General features: G+C 40.8%; 1 protein-coding gene and 2 long non-coding RNA genes across 4 annotated transcripts in view; 1 reads left to right on the top strand and 2 right to left on the bottom strand.

Annotated features, from left to right (window-relative positions):
• Positions 1-3,744: 3,744 nt before the first annotated feature.
• Positions 3,745-4,647, bottom strand: LOC116729962 (uncharacterized). The gene is made up of 2 exons (XR_004341226.1): positions 4,114-4,647; positions 3,745-3,856 (listed from the first exon to the last, which is right to left on the bottom strand). It is a non-coding gene; the product is annotated as an uncharacterized LOC116729962 (long non-coding RNA).
• Positions 4,648-5,118: 471 nt separating this feature from the next.
• The window catches only part of npr3 (natriuretic peptide receptor 3), a 107,847-nt gene continuing 88,926 nt past the window's right edge, over positions 5,119-24,039 (bottom strand). The window contains exon 8 of one of the 2 annotated variants that reach the window (XM_032578880.1): positions 5,119-5,893. In XM_032578880.1, coding sequence (XP_032434771.1) covers positions 5,833-5,893 — 61 coding nt within the window. In that variant the 3' untranslated portion in view covers positions 5,119-5,832. Of the gene's footprint in view, positions 5,894-18,894; positions 19,382-24,039 lie in introns of those variants that run through there. The other variant, XM_032578879.1, reaches the window with a different exon arrangement.
• Positions 14,119-23,136, top strand: LOC116729961 (uncharacterized). Its single transcript, XR_004341225.1, has 3 exons — positions 14,119-14,130; positions 15,383-15,385; positions 22,744-23,136. It is a non-coding gene; the product is annotated as an uncharacterized LOC116729961 (long non-coding RNA).

The raw sequence follows: 24,039 nt of genomic DNA, 5'->3' as shown, positions 1-24,039 counted from the left end.
AGATCTACAATTGTAAGGTTGAGAGCTAAATTATTTTCATTAGATTTTGTCATTCTAGAAGATCTTGAGAAACATCCATGCATTTAAGCTCAGTTGATTACTGTGAGAGTGTCTTCATATTTCTGCCTAGAAAATATATCAAACTTCTACTGAAGGTCTATAGGCTACAATCTGATTATATCTGTATTCTTGGTATTTCAGCTGGGTTTTTTCACAAATACGTCACAGTAAATAATACCCAATAACAGATTGATTTTAAGCTGACCAATTAACGTGGGCCCTCTATCACAGAGTTCACTAAATCTATATTCAATCACTGCTAGTGATACTGATGTTCTTAGTAGGAAGAGGAGCTCTAAATCAGATTCTGCCTAAGACCCCATATTACCTTGGGCCTGCCCTGAGTTAGAGCTGCTCCCCTGCGCTGTGCACTTCTCTCCTGGATGCAAGAGAGGAGAGACCAATAGGGAGGTTTAATTTATGTGGCACTACTAGGGACAGACTATGAGGCTTTTCTGTTTTGTGACTGTTGAGCCACAGAGGCTGTTTTGGTTGCCGGGACTTTGAGGTGCGTTGTGGTGACAGACACAGTACCGTTTCTCTATATCAGGATATCTGATTCTGACCCACAGTGATGGGACCGACTCAGGCTGCCTGCAGCGAACTGGGCATTTAGTCCAGCACTGGGGCAGCCTGATAAAATTAAAGTCAGAAGTTTTCTTTGCAGCCAAATCATCTGTGTTGGGGGGATTGGAGGGGGCTTTCCAGCTATTACAAGGACAATTACAAAAATAAACAGAAACAGTTTTTCTAACTTCCACACCAGACCTACGGTTTTATTCACAAACAAGTGTATGTTGGAAAAAAAATATTCTTGCCCATAATTTGATAGTTAGAGTTCCGCCCCCCTCTTTCTCACCATGGCCCTGGTGTCTTAGCAACATATAGAGGCAAGGGCACTGAGAATCGGTTCAGTCATTATTAGACCAAGGGGAGCGAGACTCATTTATTTAGCTGAATTGTTATTTTTAGCTAAATACTATTTTTGAAGCCTGTTTGTGCCCCTCTAGATAAAAACTAAAATAAAAATCAATAAATTATTGAAAGAGAAAAAAAGGAGACTCAAAATGGGCACTTAGAGCATCAAAGGGGCAGGGGCTCAGTAATCAACAACCTTTTTGATCAATTAAACTACCTCACTTTCAGGCCCAACTCCTTTCTAATTACCTGAAGCCAACTGTTGGAGAATGGAATATCATAACCATAAATGCCACAAAAAATATCAATTGACTATACCCGCTCATCCCTGTAGGGTCGCCAGGGAAAAGGTTTATATTACTTCTGAAATCAGCTAGTATGTTTTGTTCTCTTATGTTTTTATTGTGGGGCCACTGCTTTCTATAGAGTATACTCTGATAGAAAATTTAAGTAGATATCAAAATTTTCTGAAGTTTGAATAAAGCACTGACCTTTGTTTAATAACTACTACCTATCAAACTCTTACCTCTGACTTTATTGTCTAAAATCCAAGCCTCTTGCTGATTCTGCTCGTCAGATGATCATGTTTTATCTCTTTCCTTCTTGTTTATCATTGTTGCTATGAGCCACTAGACCAGTAGGGCTGTATACATCCAGCATGCATTGGGTGAGCAGTGAGGCATACCCTGCAACAGCTCACTAGTCCATCACAGGGTAACACAGAGCACATATGAGAGAGCAATTCAAAGTAGCTAATTAACCTAAGAGAGATGATGGTTTCTACAATTAGAAAACTCTCATGAATGCCAAACACAAGTGCTTTCTCTCAGCAGGGCTTTTTGCTCTTCTACATTTTCACTCTGTTTTATACCAGCTGTCTCTTGTACCTTTTGATAGTTTGATTGCATGACAGTGTTTTCTCTTGTTTATGTTTGTCTTTCTCTGTATCTTCTGTCAGGTATCTCTGGCTCCAGAGCAGCATGTGTACTCTGCAGTAACTGGCCCGAGAACTGTTTATTGGTTTTTGTTGTCTCTTTTTCTTTCATCCAGTTTGTTTTTCCTCTTAGTGTCCTCTCATTTCAACGAGCAGAGGCAGATGTCTGTTTTCCCTTAGTTTGGCTTCATCAAGGATTTCCTTTGTTTTAAATTGATTTAACATCATTTGGTGAATATAAACAGGATTGCTGGGTTGATCAAAGCACAAAAGATTACAACAGCATGTCGTAACATACGCCTAGTGATTAATGACCATAGGTCTATTTTGCTGATTAGAGCTTGCAATATTAGTATTTTTTATAACTACAGAATCAAGACAAGAATTTGTCATATCTGCCTTATCAATGCTCAAATTTATGAACAAACATATCAAGGCATGTTGCGATAGGCAGAATGAAGGTAAAACTCTAAGGTATGTAAAGGACTTAGAGAAAGGAAGAGTAAAGCAAAGACGGAAGGAAGCCATTTTTCCCAAAGCTGAAAGAGGATGCATTCCATTGCAGCTTGACCATGAACAGTGTGAGATCTGATAAGTTTTTGACGTCAGGCAAATCAGCAGTTGATGGCTATGTGGATAATGTCCAAATCAGCATCATAACACGGTAGTGAGGAAATGACTGTACTCAGCTTTCTTTGTTAAAGCTGAGATTGAGTGACTTCCTTTTGTGATGTTTACAACAGTCTTACATCAGATATCCCCAAATTCTCTGGGGACGCCTCTTTCCTCTCATGCAACAGTACAAGTTCAACATTATTATCTATTTCTCCAAAGCTCAACATGGCTTGTTTTCAAGAAATGTTTCAGAAAAGTGCTGACAAGCACATTTGGAAGCTAATCACAGCTGTAGATTTATCACCTTAATTTTTTTTGTTTTTTCAATATATTGACTCAGAAAATCAACTAAGTTAATTGATAAAAGTAGAGAGTAACAAAGTGCATTTGAAATATTTTAGTAATGGTTACATAAAACATTGTGTCATGTTACTTAATTCTGTACCTTTATGACTTACAATGTTTATCGCAGGTCTTGCTACATGTCTTTCATTTGTCTTGGGTGAGTAGCTGAGCATTTAGCATAGCGTAGAATAAAACAGAAATGCTAAAACAGAATAAAACAGAAATGTTACGACAAAGTTGGTCCTAGAGGGCCAGGATCCGGCACGTTTTAGTTCTCTCCCTGGTGGTAGTAACAACCGTTTCAGCATGTCAATGTTCTTCTTAGGCCTTCTAATGAGCCATCATTGAATCCAGGTGCATTAAACCAGGGAGAGAACTAAAACGTGCAAGTTGCCGGCCCTTAAGGACCGACTTTGGGCACCCCTGCTCTAAACGTTTCTCACTGTGCTTGTGCCGAAGTGGCAAATACATTAGTTCAGTGGAAATCGGTGGCATATCTCAGCACTTCCTTATAATATTCCACAATTATTTTTAGACATATTGTGCATTTTTGAGCGGTAAAGGAGTCTAAGTGGTCTGATAAACGACCATTGGGTGGTGGAATGGTTCGCTGGCTGGAAAAATAGGCAGGCAAATCAAGAAGCAAGACAGAGCGTCCCGGTGGTCTGCCCTCAGAAGTAAGTAGAAGCTAATGCAGGCTTTGCTGTCCGATTATAATGAGACATGGAGTAATTATAAATAATTTCAGATTACGTTTTATATGGCTGGTATTTTGATACTCTGCCCTCCTCATATGTTTCTGTTAGCGGGAGCTAATGTTTATGTGAGCTATTATAATAGTTGTAAAAAGGATCAATAACGTCACACTGGAATCAGAATCTGTGTCAGTTTATTCCTATAAGACAGTGTGGGACACACTCAACCACCGGGTATGGTACACACAGTCACAGTCAGATCCCAGCAGCTCAGTTAGGCAGCTTCTCCCTTTTTATATTAACAACAAATGGAATAAAGAAAAATAAAATCATGTACAAATCAGTATCAATGAAATATGTTAATACATAAAGCAAATTAATATAAATAAAAATCAAAAATATAATACAAAACTTAAAATTCTTTCTTTATGTAAAAGAATGCATAAAGGACCTATTCTGTAATTAAATTAAAAGTAATGAGAAATTAAAAGTAATTAAATGAAAAGATATAAAACTACGACAGAAAACTGTGTATTCATCACATACCTATAAGACACAGTGTGGGACACACTCAATCACCGGGTATGGTACACACAGTCACAGTCAGATACCTGCGGCCCAACAAACACATTTTGGAGGGAAAACTTCAGACAAACTTTATAAGAGTAACAGTTTAATTTTAACCAAACCCAAAGTTTTTAAAACACTTAAAGACACTTAACATTATATTTTTATGCGGCACAAAAACTGTGAGAACTATTTGTAACGTTATAAACATTACTGAGAGTGAGAGGTAGCATTAGCACACATCTTACCAGCAGCTCAGTTAGGCAGCTTTTGCCTGGCTGCTGCATCTACGTTACAGTACCTTACTTTGTGCAACACTAATAACCGTCCTCCCAGAACAATATTTACAGTAGGAACCAAAAATAAACGCAGTTTAAACAGAAATAGGCTGCAGCAGTGCAAAAGCGATAACTGACAGGTCAATTCAACAAAAAGGTGTTTTGAGAAAGTTCATAAGAAAAATAAAAAATAAATAAATAAAATTAACTCATCTACACTATGCTACTTTAGCTGTCCCCAGCTAAGTCCGTGTATTTTTAATGTCACACTCAGCACAGTGCGAGTCTTTCATCCATAAAAATTCTCTGGGTGGTTCTTACAGTATCCGTTTTGCCCAACAGGTTCCAATCAAATTCCTAAATCATGTTTCTGACTGATATTTGTATTTATAGTTTGTGAGATATTCTGATTTGCCTTTTACTTTATTCACTAAGTGAATATAATTAAGTGAAATAAATTGCCTTTCGATTCTAATTTATTGAATTTCTATGTGTATAAATAACATTTTATATTTATCTCTACACAGGACGAAACGGCTGACTGATGGTGGTCTGGTGTTATTTTACTTACTGGAGGATCAGAAGCTTTCAGATCTCAACACACTGATCCTCTAACGGGATCCTCAGATCCAGGCATTGATTTCTGGTTTCCTGCAACATTTAGATACGTTCTGGTCCAACACAACTGAATTAAATGGCTGCTTAGAGGAGTCAAGTTCTCCAGAGTCGTGCTAATGACCTCTGACCTCATGATTTGACTCAGGTGCGTTAAAGAAGAGACATCTAAAGGGTGGAGGACACTGACCCTCCTGAACTGGAGCTAAAGCCCTGCTGTACAATTTTCACTCAATTATAATCACATTTACTTATATACAGTGGAAACTTTACCTGTGTTGAGGTAGACGAGGAGTATTCACAGTGTTTTTACTTTAAAACCTTTTTGGTTTCCATTTGTTGAAAGTGAATTACAAACATTTACCCATAGTTTGACCACTGCTTTATGGCAGAAAAAAGTTTGATGTCACAAATATATGATTTTAATAGAGGCATCATTCGATTTATAATGTAGAAAGAAGATGACAAAAGTGTTTCCTGAATTAACTTTAATGTTCACCTCATTGCAGAAAGGACAGATTAAATATTTAAGATTGCAACAAATCTGTTGAATCTTTAACAAAATAGGTTCAGATCAACATGGGTGGTTTCACAGCAACCTAAAGTTAACAATGAAATGTCTTAAAACTTACATAGATGTTCAAATATTTACTATAATCAATTAACAAAAGAAAACACCATAAAGCTGTGTATTCAAAGACAACCAAGGACAGTCTGTACAGATTAAGAATAAACCATAATGTCTACCAACAGAGCACGTTAACTACTGTAGTTGTTTGAAAGGCGTCTTGGTCCAGTTGACGGCTCAATTTGAAGCTTGAGGTTTTGGTGTTGAAACTCCCAGACTCTCAGCTGTTGCAGATTGTCTGAAGATGCAGAGAAAAGAACAAATAGTTAGTGTTAGAAAAAATGTGTTGATTTTCCTGAACAGCTGATGCACTGACAAACCTGACTTTGACAGAACATTACTGAACCTGAAAATTATTTGAATCATCACAATGTATGTAGAAATCTTTCTTTTTATGTTGATCAAATGTTTATGCATTAAATGTTTTGCTGAGGAGGCTATTTTTGCAGTGGTGCTTTAAATAAATGCATAAAATATAAATTTTTTTTAAGTATGTGTTTATTAGCTGTTAATTGTGTCAAACTAGAAATTTACTGCTTATGAAAATCTAAACCATCTGAGTACATTTTACCATCTGCATTAATCAACTTGAAATGAAGACAAACAGGAACAGCAGGTTTGCAGATGAGGTATATATTTGTTTAAGGGGCGATGAAATGGAGTCTCTGTGGATTTCAGAGATCGAGACACAAACACAATTTAATCTGAAGATTCTGTAGGATGTGTGAATAGGTCTGTCACGATGAAAAATTTTACTGTATGATAAATTGTTCCAGAAGTTCTCAAATGATAATATTGTTCTTTTGAGACCATTTTTTAAGTAATAAAATGGTAAGGACAAAATAATAATGCAAGAACACACTCTCAAAGGTCATTAAACTTTAAATTCAACACTGGAACTGGAAGACATTTTTAATATCCAAAATAAATATGTTGGGTCTATTTTAGTTCCCAACCTGCAAGGAATCAACCAGAGACACAAGTTACTCTTCTGCCGAAGAGGAGAGAGAAGCCAGACACTGAGAACCGCAGTCAAACAACTGTCTGGGATCAACTCCCCCAGCTCTCACCTCTCAGCTGCTTTTTATTACAGCCTGTCCCTCATTCAATGTCCATGTTGTCCACAAATGAAACAAGCGTCAAATAGTTCAGTTTGTTATCTTTGTCTCTGAAGCACATTATCCTTCCCTTCTCCACGCTGATGTCAGGGAGTAGATCAGCGGAGGTTGTAAGAGTTCAGTTGCATCCAAACACAGGGACGTAGTCTTGATTGCTGTCATTGGCTGGTGATGAGGGAGGGACATCATCTGGTCCATGGCAGGACAGGTTTGAGTTGAGATCAAACGGTGCGGTGCGTCTGACCTCTGCGTCAGAGGTCAGACACACCGCAGCGAAGCTCAGACAGAGGAAAAGGAAGGAAGCAAATAGAAGTCAATTAGGGTTCGTCTTTCTTTCTGTGTTTTTTAATTTTTTTTTATAAATGTGTCTTTTCTCTCGTTATTGTATAGTTTCAGCCACTTTAGCCAGCCAGGCAGTGAGCTGCGTGTCAGCCCACTGCACAGGCTGTGTCCACTTTCACTTCCTCCTCCCTTTTTTGCATGTTTCTCAGTGCCATGTGCATATTCCATTAGCTCCTGAACGGTGGAGGCGTTAAATGTCACTAGATGTTTTCTGATCCATTTAGTGATAGGTGGGTGGAAATCTGACATTAGCATATTTTTAAGTTGTTGTTTGTAAGGGGAGTTATTTCGGTCATCATATGGGATGCCGCTGTGGAATCTATATTCTTTTTCAAAGCGGATTTTGAAATCATCTACATCCTCCCCGGACTTTTGTTTTACTGAGCCAAGGTGGGAATAATCCGAGTGTCTAGCATATACTTCCTTAACCCTTTGCTGTAATCCATCCTACTGATTTTGTTGTTCACTACACATGGGACCCTGGTGTGGGAGTACCTTCGTTGGGTCACGGGAGGAGTGTCCAGTATAATTGCCCCGGACTTTTGCCCAGTCTTTCCCTAAGGAAGATTGCAAGGTTTGGCCAAATTCATGAGACGGGCCTTGTGTCGCCTGTTTTTTTTCTTTTTTGGCAGGCCAGCCTGTTGGCATAACCCCTGATGCCTCGGGAGCGTCCTCCCTTGGGTCTACGTCAGAGGTTGGGGATGGGGGTCGTTGTGCACGCGCTCGAGTTCGGGGTTGAGTTTCGTTATCTTCCGATCTGACAAACATAGCTTCTGTTTTTTGACCTGATTTATTTTTAGTGCGCGCAGTTTGTTTATTTTGTGCTTGTGTTAGATAGCTACGTACAACTTTTAATTTTTTGTACTTTCAATTTTTTCTGTTGTCTGGTACCAGTCTTTGAACTAGCGCTTGTTTTCAACCTACACACCACGTTTTTCCATTGTCCTATTTTCAACACGCCAGTTACACCATACTTCTTAAGACCTCCCTCCTTGCCTTGTGAAGAACCCATTTTTCAGTGTTTTAGCCCCGTTCTTTACACACCTTGGGTGGTCTATACGGAACGGGAATATGAGAGCGGGGTGACGGTCAAGTTCTTATTGTGGCAATTCTCACTTCGACTCAACAGTTAATTGAGTGGAGTATTGACGACAACAAGCCGTCACTTACTTTCCCACTGCTTTTAGGCTTCACCCTTTTAAAGCTTTCCCTTCGTAGCTCCAATACTTAACCAGTTGCTTTCTTTACTTATAGGTGAAAAAAGAGTAAAAATACCCACTATCTACCTATTAGATAGTTGCTTTCTTTACTTAAAGGTGAAAAAAGAGTAAAAATACCCACTATCTACCTTTTAGTTAGTTGCTATCTTTACTTATAGGTGAAAAAAGAGTAAAAATACCCACTATCTACCTTTTAGTTAGTTGCTATCTTTACTTATAGGTGAAAAAAGAGTAAAAATACCCACTATCTACCTATTAGATAGTTGCTTTCTTTACTTAAAGGTGAAAAAAGAGTAAAAATACCCACTATCTACCTTTTAGTTAGTTGCTATCTTTACTTAAAGGTGAAAAAAAGAGTAAAAATACCCACTATCTACCTTTTTAGATAGTTGCTTTCCCTTGACGTTTAAACGGTGGACTCAAACCTCCCGTACCATTCACTTACTTGGTTGATCCCTGCTCTGTCCCGGTTTGGATCCTGTCAATCTGCTGTTGCCGGAAGGAGGTGACCTAAGACGCTAGCCCAGCGAGCAAGTTACACGCCGGGACTTTCAGACCCTGACTACCGGCAGATTTCACCGCGTCGTACTCCCTCCGTCAGCGGGCGGGTATATTGGGATCCCGGACGAGCCCCCAAGATGTTGTGTCTGTTTTAGTTCCCAACCTGCAAGGAATCAACCAGAGACACAAGTTACTCTTCTGCCGAAGAGGGGAGAGAAGCCAGACACTGAGAACCGCAGTCAAACAACTGTCTGGGATCAACTCCCCCAGCTCTCACCTGCTTTTTATTATCACGTCAAGGAAAAGAGGGTTGGGTTTCTTCACATAGTCACACAGATAGTTTCGTCAGAGGATGTTCTGGGACACTCTTACAATACACAAAGCTGACTCGTCTAAGACAGGCAGTTTGATAACACCAGAAGAGTGAGTGAGCATTTCTAATCTCCAAATAAACATTGATAAAACAAGAAGAGTGTGTAGCATTTCTAATCTTCAAGCAAACATCCAAAGAACAGTTAATAATGTACCATAAAAGAAAAGGGGTCAAAGAAGAAACACAAAAGAATAATAATATGAAAACATATAAACTCATAATTTAAATAAACTTAGATAATAATTTTTCCAACAAAAAAAAACAACTAATGAATTTTGAAGTCTTTGTAAACAAAATTGCTTTTCAAAATAAGGGCTAGTCGAGACCAAAGTACCAAACTGAAGGCTTTTATCATCCAGTTTTTGGTAGAAAGAAAGAAAAAAAGAGAAACGATAAATCAGGTCAATGGAAATGATTGAGTTTGTTTTAATTTATCATCTGATTAATTGATTATTGTGACAGGCCTATGTGTGAACATTAGACTAAATCCTTAAATATGTTGAGAAGTCAACATAAATGAAGTACCTTTCAGTTTGTTCTGGTGAATAAAGTCTAGCACCAGATGATGTTCCTGCAGGTCCAGGTCTACCTTCAATACAGCTGAAGCAAGAAAATACGGTTTCAGTGATAGTGACCAACATCCAACTGCCATAATCTCCTGAAGATGCTTGCTGACTTCGGCATGATAAAACTAGATCAACCTGGGTTAAAGTTAAGACTGAAGATAGACTCACACTGTGCTGAGTGTGACACTAAAAATACATGGATTTAGCTGCGAACAGCTGAAGTAGCATAGCTCACATAAACATTAGCTCCTGCTAACAGAAACATATGAGGAGGGCAGAGTATCAAAATACCAGCCATATAAAACGTAATCTGAAATTATTTATAATTACTCCATGTCTCATTATAATCGGAGAGCAAAGCCTGCATTAGCTTCTACTTACTTCTGAGAGCAGACCATCAAGAAGTTTTGCTTCTTGATTTGCCTGCCTATTTTTCCGGCCAGCGAACCATTTCGCCATCCAGTGGTCGTTTATCAGACCACTTAGTCTCCTGTACCGCTCAAAAATGCACAATATGTGAATAAATAATTTTGGGATATTTTTGGGAAGTGCTAGGGTTTCCGTTTTCCACCGAACTAACGTATTTGCCACTTCGGCCACAGTGAGAAACGTTTAGAGCAGTGGTTCTTAACCTTTTTAGAGGTACACCAGTTTCATATGCGCATTCACTGAACCCTTCTTTAGTGATAAGTAAAATATTTGTTTTTCAAATTTAAGACATAGGTATATGTTGGGGTTTTTTTTACTGGTGCACAAAATGAGCCATGCATGAACGTCACCTTGCTCAAAGAACAAAACCAACAATGCATGAACTCACAACAAATTACGGTATTACTTTATCCTCCCCCCCAAAAAATATTTCGGCCCCATAAAAGAATTTAAGCCCCCAAAAATATTTTTTTTACTATTATGCTAATTAAAAATAAAATTGGATTTTTTGAAGAATTTAAAAAATTTTTAATAACTTAATTTTTTAAATTATTTTAAATGTAGTTTGTTTTTTGTCATTTTGAATCCACAAAATACTTTTTTTGGGGCCAGAATAAAGCATTGACCAAATTTACATACCTGCAAATCAGTGTGACTTCTGCTGTTGTTTTTGGGAGACTGTCAGGATCTGTGTTTTCTGTGTTCATTTAGAGTTTTTTGTGTCCTTGAGTCTCTTCGTTGTCCTTGTCCTCCCCTTGATTGTTCCCAGGTGTGTCTCGTTCTGTCATTACCCTCCCATGTATTTAACTCCACCTGTGTTCCTTGTTCCTCGTCGGGTCCTCGTCAATGTCTCGTCTATTCGTCGTCAGTGTGTCCATGTGCCTGCTGCTCGTTGTTTGGACTGTGCTCCCATCATTAAATTCACCATTTACCTTACCTGGGTCTGCTGCGTCTGCCTCACCATCCCCTACACCCCACCGTTCCATGACAGAGAACAGTTCAGATAGGCGTTGCTTACCTTGGCAAGTGCTACTCTCATGTCATCTTCACAGCAAAATCTGTTCATTTTCTTCTGTTTTTGCTCGACATATTTAGTATGGATTAAAATATTAAGAAAGAAACCACACGACGTACAACTACGACAGCCGTTGAATACTGCGGTCACTATATTTTCCGCAGCACTGATTGGCCAAGCAATGTAATATGATCCTCTGCGGCAAGTGATGGCCAAGCGGGGCGTGTCATCACGACTTTACACAAGTGTGTCTTTACCTCCGCGGCAGAGGCTCCTCCGAACCCTTGAGACCGACTCATTGAACCCCTAGGGTTCGATAGAACCCAGGTTAAGAACCACCGGTTTAGAGGATAAAAACACTAGATTGAGTAAAACTCAGATGACCCAGCTTTCTACTAGCATTTAAACGCACCATCTACACACAAATCTGGGAGCTCCCGAAGCGTGAAATGAGTCTCAAAAATACTCGTGCACTCGTAACCGGATCTGTGTGTAAATGCAGTTTTGTGTGTGTGTGTACCAGGTGACCTGTGCGTACTTTTTCAACATTTGTAGTTGTAAGAGAAGGTTTAATTTATTTTTAAGGCTTACAAATCATGTCTCACAGACACAACGATCCAAAGCTACACACAAAGATGCTTACAGGAGTTACAAATCCAGTATTACACACACACAAATATTTTTACAAACGCACAGATATTTTTACACATGCACACAGATATTTTGAGACTATTTTCACTCCATAGAAGACGAGATAACAACGAGCAACAGGTAGCAAATATATCTCGTTTTCTCAACAACCATTAAACATAGCAATTAAGACAATGTGCTAATGGTGAACAACATTTCGGGGTGCAAGTGGCTCTTTGCACCTCAGCTTCCACGTTCGGGGAAAAGCGGCTCAATCGTTTCCGATCTATTGAAAAAGGCACTTTACACTGGGTGTTTGCAGGGCTTGTCCAAGGTAACAGCTAATGATGTACATCGATCCGAAGCCCCGACAAGTAAGCTGGAGAAAGGTTTTAAGATGTTCACCTCAGATACGAAGATATGAAGGTGAGTTTTACTTTCTTTAAACTTTGTGGCTAACATTAGCTTTAGCTTATGCTAGACATTTTTCTTGTAAAAATGTGCTATTTAAGTATCTAAACATTTTTCATCCATTCTAACGGACAATGTTTTTACCTTGTTTTCAAGTATATTACGTGCGTTTATTGTCGTTAGTGTCAGAGACCAAGTAACGGGGATTTTACGGTTCAGGCTTTTTGCTTCGGAAGCCTGAGGAACAACAAGCCCATAGCTTAACAGTAGAGCAGCTCTGGTGTCGGAGTTCTAGTTCAGCTGACGGTTCAGGTTCAGAGTTGTTGCTTTCAGAAAAATATGGCCGTGTTCCTTAAGGTTTCCGTGTTACTTCGCTTTATTAGTTTTGCATGCTTCTTGTGAAGCAGGACGGTGTTTACAGCAGTGTGTACAGGCGGATCAGTTGTTCTGCTGTCTGGCTCTGGTCTGCTCTCTCGTTCCCGTACACTCGCTCTTTCAGGCTGAATACAGAAGTGATTCCATGGAAATAACACAGGAGGCTCCTTTACCTTCTTCTTTAGGCTGAAGAAGTTGATCCGGAGTAAAGTGAAGGCTGCAAACTTTGCTGTGTGGCGTTAGCTTTAACTGGTAGCGACGATAATTCAAGACCGCTTGGAAATCCATGAAAACTTAAAAGCCCATTATATTTGGAAGACAGCAATGTTCATAGTATTGTTTTATTTGCGTCTGAAATAAGACTTTGTCTTTTCTAGCTGTCACGGTAACTCAAAAAAAGAGAGCCGCATTTGCGCATGCTGTTATGACGTCAGCACGGCAGGTGCAAAGAGCCCATTCAGCAGGGGGGAATGTAACAGTGTTTAGATTAGGTTAGGTCAGTGCAATGGGGAAATAGCGCCACCCTCTCTGTGTGGCTGGTTATAGGTTGCTGGCCCCTGTACTCAGTGCCAGTCTGAGAAAGCTGCACGAGAGGTGAGTTGCATTCTTCAGCACACAGTATAGAAAAGTGTTAGCAACACATAAAACATATTTTTTATTAACTTAGACAGATAGTGTGTAATGACTATTTACTAGATGTGTGCCTGGCACCAATTTTTGTATTTTTAGTTTTGTTAATATTATAAAACACTTCATGTGCTAAGTTATAAGCTAACAGAATGCTCTGTTGTAGTGTGCTGAATGAAGCTGAGCCGTTGCACTAATTCGAACCCCGATATGTTCTCATTCAGGAAATAAACTGCCTGATCACCCAGATACTCCTTGTCTTAATTAAAAAACTACACAACGCAGAGTCGAGGGGTTACTTAGGCCGGCCTGGTACAGTGGAGTGAAGCAGAACCCAGTTACACATGGATACTTTTGACTTTTACTCCACTGCATTTTACAGTAAATATCTTTCTACTAAACTACATTTCTACAAAACCGTCACGTTACTCGCATTGCGCTTTTTTTCCGTTAAATGTTAAGTTCAGGGACGCTGTAAAATCCAAGCAATAACGTGACTTACTAATTACGTGTGTCTGTTACCCACCGCCTCCTCTTTTCACTCGCACGCGGAGCTCCAAGACATGCGCAGTGGTTTTCTCTGAGCGGGAGAAGATGTCTGTCTAATCGTCAGTAGTAGAATACCGCTACATAAATCATAAGATTTCACGACATGTAAAATCAGCAGCGCTTCGCTTTCACAGACGGTGAGGACTTCGTCCAACGTTTAGCGTCACTTGTAAAGGAGGCTTAACGAAAGGTAAGTTATGTGGACGTGATGTTAGCAAAGCTAGCTGTACAGAGACACATATGTTGCATCTGCAATGAAAAAAAGTTGTCACTCATGCGCTGAATGGACCTTACCAAGCTCCACCCACAACCGACCCACGTGACCGCAAGTCTCACAAACAAAGCCTCGCAGGGTTGTTTCTATGTAAACTGGACTCGATTAGTGCATAATTTCTACCGGATTTTCACAATATATCAGCTACTACAATGGACAGAGGAACTAACAAGTTCATATCATCATCTGGGAGGAGGTTACTGGTTTCTCAGTCACAAGCTGGTTGCAAACCTGAGGCCAGCAGGTGTCAGTCAGTTATGATAGATCTGAAATTTGGTTTGATGACTGAAATATGAGAAGCTACAGACTGATAGGAGGAACCAAAGAGCTCTGTAAAGGTAAAGGCAAATCTTCTGAAGTTGGGATATAATTAATTTAATTTCACATAATTACCAGGGTAGAACCCATTTGTTGTGTATGAAATATATTTGTTCTATTTGATGTTTGAATGACGCATACTCACAAACGAATGAGGTAATTAGTCCAACGTTTAGAAACTACAGCGGCTGTAATGCGCCACAGCAAAGGTAAAATAACCCGAACAGGTGATCAACTCAAAACCACTCCTACCTTTTTACTCTCTCTCTCTCTTTGTAGTTTAAGCACACCTGTTACCGTGGCAATTGCCTACGCCCCGCAAGACGAGCAAAGATTACGTTAAAAACATAACATTCAGTCCGTTACGATATCAAGTTTCCAGGCTTGATATTTATTTCTCGATTATTAATCAACGCTTTCATGAACTCAGCGATGGTTGATTGACTAGCTGTACTTGGTGCTAGAGTGGCTAACACGAGTAACAGTTTAGTCCAAAGCCTTTTCTGCTAAAATAAAATCTTTAGTGTATGTCAGATACAGTACACATTGCATATTGATCTGTTTAGCTAACGTAAGACTGTGTAGCAGACATGCTTCAGGGTGTAGAAGTTGTATCAGTACTGCCATTATGCTGTACTTAGCTAACGGGAAGCGTGTGTTTGTGAGATGGCTACGCACGTGACCACGTAGAATGGGCATCAGCCAATGAAAGCGGCCCCTCTGGTAAGGTCCATTATTGTGCGGAGGTGTTGACTGAGGTGTCGCATATATGGGACAAGCTGTGACCAAAGTCTGCTATATAGTGATATAACAGTCATGAACGATCCAATTCTTCTGGACGAATCTTTACTAGGTTCTATAGGACTGAAGCCTCACTGAGAGCCGTTTTTTGTTCTTTTGATGCTCTGCATACACTGCAGTCGCTATTAATATTTAATTAAAATATATATAGATTTATTTAATTGGGGAATAAAACAAGAACGTAAGAACGCAGAGCATGTTCATTGCTCTTTGATTGTTTTCATCACCTGTCATGGTGGCAAGACAGGGTGAGAACACTCATGGTCAGTGTTGTATAGTAACGAAGTAAAAATACTTCACTACTTTACTTAAGTATATTTTGGAGTACTTCATACTTTCCTCGAGTATGAACATGTTTGATGACTTTCACTTTTACTTCACTATATTTCCGAACTTAATCGCATACTTTTACTCCGATATATTTTCAATGTGTGGTTTAGTTACTCGTTACAAAAAAGCGAGAGAGAGAAACGCAAGTGTTTTGACCCCACCTACTGATTGACTGCAACAAAGTCGGTAGCCTGCTTGCCTGGGCTTGTTCATCACCTCCAATAGGATACACCTGTTTCGCTTCTCCCATTAAACACAAAGCAAGTCTCGCAATCAGCAGCAGCCACATGGAGGAGGAGACGGAGACCACAACACGGTCCAGGGGAACCACCAGCTGGTGATGAGAGCCCATGGCCTTATTTAAACACAATACACTCTTTCGTGGGTGTTAAAGATTCGTCGTACCGCATGCAGTGTATGTTATTCCTGCCCGAAGATGTGGAAATTCTATCTTACAAAAACTCCCCGTCCAACTTGAAGAAACACATCGAGGTAACTTCTTATGAAATGGTTATAATCCTCCTGTTTCAGTAACTATAGCTTGGTCACTAGGCACTATTGTGAAATCTTGAGCATAACGTTACCTGTATAAATGAACTTTGTTTGGCATTGTTTCAGTTCCACACGTGGTATATTTAGCTTAGGCCTAATGTTGACTGTAGCAGGCTACCTAGACTCCTCTGTTCAAGGGGGGACGGAAGCCATAGCGATAGCAATTTAGACTGAATTGAACAAATATAGGAAAGGCATGCAAGTTCAAAACCACAAACCATTAACATGTGCTACTCTTTAAAACTGGAACAATTTATTAGCAGGTTTAATTTTGCCTGCACATGGTTGTGTACATTATTTTAAGTGTATTTGACAAGTTTACCAAAATATGAAAAATGTCATTCAAACTGCATTTGCCTTGTTTTACTTTTTACTTATACTTTTCATTACATTACTTGAGTACATCCATTTTTACAGCAATTTCCATACTTAAGTACAAGACGTTTCAGATACTTTAAGACTTTAACTCAAGTAACATTTCAGTCAGTGACTTGGACTTTTACCAAAGTCATATTTTGGAGAGGTACCTATACTTTTACTTGACTCTGAGATTTCAGTACTTTATACAACACTGCTCATGGTGCTCCTTCAGCGTGGTTACTTCTTGCTTGTTGCGCCTTGGAAAGTGTTCATAGTTGAGCATTGTTTACCGTTAATGCATTGCCTTAATTGCTATGTTTAATGGTGCAGACAATTGTGGTTTCTGACATGGGCAACCGCCCAGGGCGTTATCTATTGGCAGGAGACTTCTGCGGATTGTGGCAGAGAGATGGAAGCAAAGCAGAATGTAGAATTTGAATTGAGAATGATACTGGTTAAATTTATTTCAGCTCTAAGTATTTAATATCTAGGTGTTTTTATGGGAATGTGGATTTTTCAGATCAATTTGAGAAGCAATTTTGATAGGTACACTTCATTTTATTGTGTCATGTAGCGCGGGGTGCTGGTCTTGGTCTTGACTTGGTCTCGGGTTAGGTGGTCTTGACTACAACACTGCTACATGGCTCCTTGGTTGCATGTCCTCCCCCATCCACATTCTTTTCATCCTCTTTCTGTTGGATTTCTTTCAAAATAAATGCCTCTAGTGGCAAAAAAAGTGAAGTTCATGCTATATTAGGACAGGAGACAAGATGTTTCCATCCCTGAAATTATGATGCATAGAATCACAAATCTAAGTCTAAACTATGTTATAGAGAGTAAACACAATAACAACATGCTTTTGTCTGTGGCATTGTTCGTTAAAATGGCACATCACTGATGTAGTAAAATTAAATGTGATAGGTACACTTAATGATATTGTATTAGCGATTAGGTAATGCATTCAGTAAGTACTTTTACTTTAATACTTAAGTATTTACAAAAGCCAGTACTTTTTTTACTTTTACTCAAGTAAAAATTTTAATGTTGTACTTTTACTTTTACTAGAGTACATTTTTGTCTGTGTATTTGTACTTTTACTTAAGTGCATTTTTTTGAGTACTTTCTCCACCACTGGGAAACACCCAGAGACGGTGACATGACATCCTGCTGCTATATGATCGGCTGGGCAGAACCTATAAAAGGAAGCCAGAATCCACTATTAGTCAGAGCACTTGACAGACTCCTTTGACTCTGTATTTCTCTTGTCACCTTGCAAAGTTTTAATAAATTTCTTATTTCTTCTCATCCAGACTCTTGTTAAAGAAATTTCTTCCATGACAGTCTGTAAAAGATTTGAGACTGGGGTGTAGGTTCACCCTAAGCATAAAGCCAGGGCTATAGAATTGTTTAAAACAAAACATATGCATGTGTTAGAATGGTCCAGTCAAAGTCCAGACCTAAACTCAATCGACAATCTGTGGAAAGATCTGAAAACTTCTGTCCACTAACATTCTTCATCTAATCTGACTGACCTGGAACTTATTTTCAAAAAGAATGCGCAAAGCTGGGAGAGAAAAACCCTGAAAGACTTTCTGCTGTATTAGCAGCAAAAGGTGGTTCCACAAAGTATTGACTCAGGAGCACTGAAAACATTTGCATACCACACTTTTCAGTTTTTTATTTGTAAAAACTGTCTTGAATCATGTATAAGTTTATGAACTATATTTATGTTTGTAATTGTAATGTGACAAAATATGGAAAGGTTCAAGGGGTATGAATACTTTTGCAAACCACAAAGAAAAACCGAGTAATTTACACACAATAATCAGTTATATACAAAACGCTATATTTGATTACTTGTACCATTCCTCCATCATTTAGCCTTTTTTCACCACATTTTTGAGTCACAAATTTATTATGTGTGACTCAAAAATAACTCTTCAGAGAGGTTTGTTAGGGCTGGGGTTTAGGTGACTGGGGTCATTTTAACTGTAAGTGAATCATAGTTTAACAGGAGCAACCGGAGAACACTCAAACAAGCTTTGGAGAATCAATAAATGCCACTCTCTGAAATTGAAGCTAATAACACTCATACTGTGAGACCACACAACTACTGCATAATTTTCTCTTTGTACAAACCACAATTTCCTAAATTTTTATTTCTAGAATGGCAATTTTTGTGCTGCTGTATCTGTAGTTTAGGGCATCTGTCTAACTGTTGGATCAGCAAAGCAAAAAAAAAAAAAAAGAAAAGAAAAGAAAAAAGCAAAAGAAAAGAAATTACTTGTTCCTTGCTTGGTGACATTGGGTCGGTTGTGGGCGGAGCTTGGTAAGGTCCATAAAGTAACCAAGTTAGTTCCAATACAGTTTTAGTATAAGCAAATAAATAAATATAGACATTTTGTAGTTTGAAACAGGCAGTGTAATTTTAATTTAATAAACAGTCAGTTGAAGAGAATAAATCTGTGTATTATAAAATATATTTCAGGAGCAATACACCAGAATAAGAGAGAGAAAGAAATTCTAATAATATCATAAACTGAAAACCTGAGCAATGGAAAACACACACATACACAAAAGGAAAACCTTTTTTCATAGAGCACTCTTCAGTACACAAACTTTATCTTTGTGTGTTTAAGGACAGTCTAAGGTGACTGTGGTGTGTACCTGTTAAAACAGTCCCAGGTTCTAAGAAGTAAATCTGTCCTAAATACAGCAAGAAATGTCAAATTGCAGCGGATATGGAATCACTGAAAAATACAGTAAAAACTTTATCCACATTCACATATATAATCTTCTGTCAGGACTCATCCTTAATGTGAATTAAGCTGCTGAGAAGTTTGATCTTATGGAGTCCTCTCGTAACTGATGGTGCTTCATGGATTCAGGCTCTTCAACACGTGTACGCCGCTGAATAGTTATCCTGTAGTTTTTTCTGCAGAACCAGGCAAAACAAATTTGATTATTTATTATGTTTCTATGCTGGTTTAAACATGATGTAATGAAATGCTTTAAAAAAATGTCAAGCTAAAGCCACAAGGTAAAAGAGGTTTTTGCTTCAGTTGGTTTTCTTTGTTTGAGATGCCACTGCCCACAGAGTGTTTAAAAATAAAGTGGTGCAATGCTGTCCTTTTATAAATTCAACACAAGGTGTGTAACTTGGCTGCTTTGTGCTTAGCACAAAATATGAAGACATAATTTAAAAAGTTGAAATACTGTGCTTTCATTCTGTCTACACAAAAGCTTTTAATAGTAAATATTGCTTTAAATTCCATGGCATTGCAAAGTGTTGCAGTTTTCATTCTAGTCAATGAGAGCATTTGCACTATGTCCGAAATTATGTAGTGTATTTTTGTAGGACGACAGAGCAAGTGTGGAGTCGCTCTTCAATGATTATACTGCTCCAACAAGAAGATGCAGAAGCACAGTATCCGTATTTTCAAAGTAATTCACCAAAACAGACTAGATTTACTTGAAATACTAGCTATATTAAAGAAAATATGGGTATATTTATACATATTTATTGCGGTCAGCATGTATAACATGTTATAGCTGTGTATGCTCAAAGCCTGTGCTATCCAGCTCTTCATGTTGAAGACGTCCAGCATGTCGTCAACATCAGCCTGCATCTACAGAGGGTTCCTGTGATGTGGAAAACATCCTGTATTGTTCTGGTACCAAAGACCTGTGACTCCAAGGTCTACTGGCCTGTGGCGCTGACGTCCCACATCATGAAGACCCTGGAGAAACTCATCTTGGAGCAGCTCCGGCCTCCAAGATGTTGGTCCAACCACACTTGGACCTCTTGCAGTTTGCCTACCAGCCCAAACTTGGAGTTGAGGATGCCATCATCTTCTTCTGATCCGCGCATACGCTCACCTGGACCAGCCGGCGAGCACTGTGAGAATTATGTTTTTTGACTTCTCCAGTTCATTCAACACCATCCGTCCGACTCTACTGGGTAAGAAACTGACGGCGATGCAGGTGGATTCCCCCTGGTATCCTGTATTGTGGACTATCTAACTGGCACACCACAGTTCGTGCATGGCGCCTATGGCACTGTGTGTCGGACAGTGTTGTCAGCAACACAGGGGCATCACAAGGACTGTCCTCTCTCCCTTCCTCTTCACGCTCTATACATCCAACTTCAGCTATTGCACTGAAACCTGTCATCTCCAGAAGTTCTCAGATGACTCAGATGTGGTTGGTTGTATTAGTGAGGGTGATGAGGTTGAATACAGGGCTGCTGTGGACAACTTTGTCATATGGTGACAAATATGCTGTGTACAAGAAGGGCCAAAGTCGCCACTACTTTCTGAGGCGGGTGAGGTCCTTCAACATCTGCTGGACCTTGCTCAGGATGTTTAATGAATCCGTGGTTACCATTGCCATCCTGTACGCTGTGGTGTGCTGGGGCAGCAGGCTGAAAGTGGAGAACACCAACAGACTGAACAGACTGATCACCAAGGCCAGCGGCGTGGTTGGAGTGCAGCTGGACTCTCTTACTGTGGTGTCAGTGACTGTTGTGAGAGAAGGATTCAGGTCATCTTGGACGACTAGTCTCATCCATTTCATGATGCACTGACTGGTTACAGGAGCACCTTCAGCCAGAGACTTATTTTACCAAAGTGCACCACAGAGCGACACAGAAAATCCTTTCTGCCTGTTGCCATTAGGCTTTACAATGCCCAAGTCTGAGCTATTTATTATTTATTGAATAATAAATAATCTATAATTCTTTTTATTTATTTTTTCCCCAAGATGGCGGCGCACGCAGTTGCAGCGGCTCATTGCTCTCTCGGTCGGTGCTATGTTTGGCTGCTTGTGTACGTGTTGATTTGTGTTCCGTACTCGTCATGTCGGACAAACAAAATATACAGTCGGGACGATCTCCTGATGATCGGTGCCCGCTACGAACTAGATGTTACAGCTGATTTTCAATGCTTGTTCAATATTCCGGGGGACATAGCGAGGAGCCCCGGCGCACCGTGGATTACCATCACAGCAGGGAGGAAGCGTCGGCGGCGTAGAGAGAGAAGGCAGAAGCGGGGCTGCAGGGCCGGCGTGCTAGCTAGGCTACGGAGGCAACCACACAAACCACCGCTCCCCAGCCTGTTTCTCTCGAACGCCAGATCCCTTGCAAACAAGATGGATGAACTGAGACTACAGGCTGCATCTCACAGTGCAGTGAAGGACAGCTGTATTCTTCTGATCACGGAGACCTGGCTGCCTCCAGACGTAGCGGACTCTGCCATCGAGCTAGCAGGCTACACAGTACAGCGCCACGACAGAACGAAAGACTCCGGTAAGAGCAGAGGAGGGGGGCTCTGTGTGTACGTGAACAACACCTGGTGTACTAACACAGCGACTGTCATCAGCCATTGCTCCCCAGACCTGGGGTATGTGACTGTTAGATGTAGACCAATATACCTCCCCAGAGAGTTCACCGTAGTCATGGTAACCGCTGTTTACATACCACCGGATGCTAATGCTAAAACAGCTATTGGACTTTTGCATGGCAGCATTAGCCATCTGCAGAGCATCTATCCAGATGCTGTGCACATCATAGCGGGGGACTTCAACCATGCAAATTCTTCAACCTCAACCTCCCCAAATTCCACCAGCATGTAAAGTGTGCTACAAGAGAGGCTAACACTCTGGACAAAGTCTACTCCAACATCAAGCTAGGCTACAGGGCTAGACCACTTCCTCACCTGGGTCAGTCCGATCACCTGTCCCTGCATTTAATTCCTGCTTATGCCCCCCTCAGGAAAACTGCTCCAACCATCACCAAAACCATCAAATCCTGGCCCGAGGATGCGACACAGCAGCTGCAGGACTGTTTCGACAGGACAAACTGGGATGTTTTTGAACATCAGGACCTGGAGGTTTTTACAGACAGTGTACTGTGCTATATCAAGAACTGTATTGACACTGTAGCTGTGGATAAACGCATCCGGGTATTCCCAAACCAGAAGCCCTGGATGACTCAGGAGGTCCAGCGACTGCTAAAGACCAGGAATACCGCCTTCAGGTCTGGGGACAGGACCGTCTACAGTACAGCCCGAGCTAACTTGAAGAGCGGCATCAGAATGACCAAATCTGACTACAGGAGGAGGATAGAGGGCTACCTTGACAGCAACAACAGCAGGCAGGTGTGGCAGGGAATCCAGCATCTCACCAACTACAGGACCAACCTCGCAGCTGCGGAAGGCGACGCCACACTGGCTGAGAAGCTGAACCTCTTCTTTGCCCGCTTTGAGGTGAAGCCAACAGAGGCAGCCACACTACACCAAGTGACCCACAACACCACACTCCTCGTTGTAGAGGAGCACGAGGTGAGGCGCACACTGTGGGCTGTCAACCCAAGGAAGGCTGCTGGACCTGATGGCGTCCCTGGACGTGTCCTGAAAGACTGCGCCGATCAGCTGGCTGGAGTCTTCACCAGGATCTTCAACCAGTCCCTAGCCCTGTCTACAGTCCCATCCTGCCTGAAATCTTCCACCATAGTCCCCATACCCAAGAAACCTCACATCTCTTGCCTCAACAACTACCGGCCAGTGGCACTAACCCCTGTGGTGACGAAGTGTTTTGAAAAACTGGTCCGGGGTCACATCACAGCACTTCTCCCTCCTGGCTTTGACCCCCACCAGTTCGCCTACAGAGCCAACAGATCCACAGAGGACGCTGTGATCACAGCCCTCCATGCTGCTCTGTCACATCTGGAGCAGCAGGGGAGCTATGTGCGGATGCTCTTTGTAGACTACAGCTCTGCTTTTAATACTATCCTCCCTCACAGACTGGTGGACAAATTGGGGGACCTGGGCCTCCCTCACTCCACCTGCATGTGGATTCTGAGCTTACTGACCAACCGACAGCAGAGAGTTAGGGTGACAAAACATACATCCACTGCCCTCAGCCTTAGTACTGGCTCTCCACAGGGCTGTGTGCTGAGCCCCCTGCTCTATTGTCTGTACACATATGACTGCATCTCTGCCCACCATCATCATCAAGTTTGCTGATGACACCACAGTGGTGGGGCTCATCTCAGGAGGCGACGAGTCCGCCTACAGGGGTGAGGTGGAGCGGCTGTTAATGTGGTGCAGGGAGAACAATCTGCTCCTCAACAACTCAAAGACAAAAGAACTCATAATAGATTACAGGAGGAATAAAACGGACATTACACCACTAACCATTGGGGGAAAATGTGTGGAGAGGGTAGCTGATTTCCGTTTCCTCGGGGTCCACATTGAGCAGGGCCTCACATGGAACATGAACACCTTCGAGCTGATAAAAAAGGCCCAGCAAAGACTGAACTTCCTGAGGGTTCTCAGGAGGAACAACATCAAGGAGAAGCTGCTGGTGTCTTTCTGCAAGTGCTCCATAGAGAGCATACTGACTTATTGTATCTGCGTATGGTTTAACAGCAGCACTACGGCTCAAAGGAAAGCTCTCCAAAGGGTTGTGAATACAGCCCAAAAAATCATTGGCTGCCCTCTCCCCTCACGGGATGACCTGCACAGCGACCACTGTCTAAGAAAAGCACAACACATCACAAAGGACACTTCTCACCCCGGACATTCTCTGTTCACA

This window comes from Xiphophorus hellerii, chromosome 12 (genome assembly GCF_003331165.1).
Source record: "Xiphophorus hellerii strain 12219 chromosome 12, Xiphophorus_hellerii-4.1, whole genome shotgun sequence".
NCBI lineage: Eukaryota > Metazoa > Chordata > Actinopteri > Cyprinodontiformes > Poeciliidae > Xiphophorus > Xiphophorus hellerii.
The sequence above is the reverse complement of the archived record's forward strand: the minus strand, read 5'-3'. Positions and strand labels throughout refer to the sequence as shown.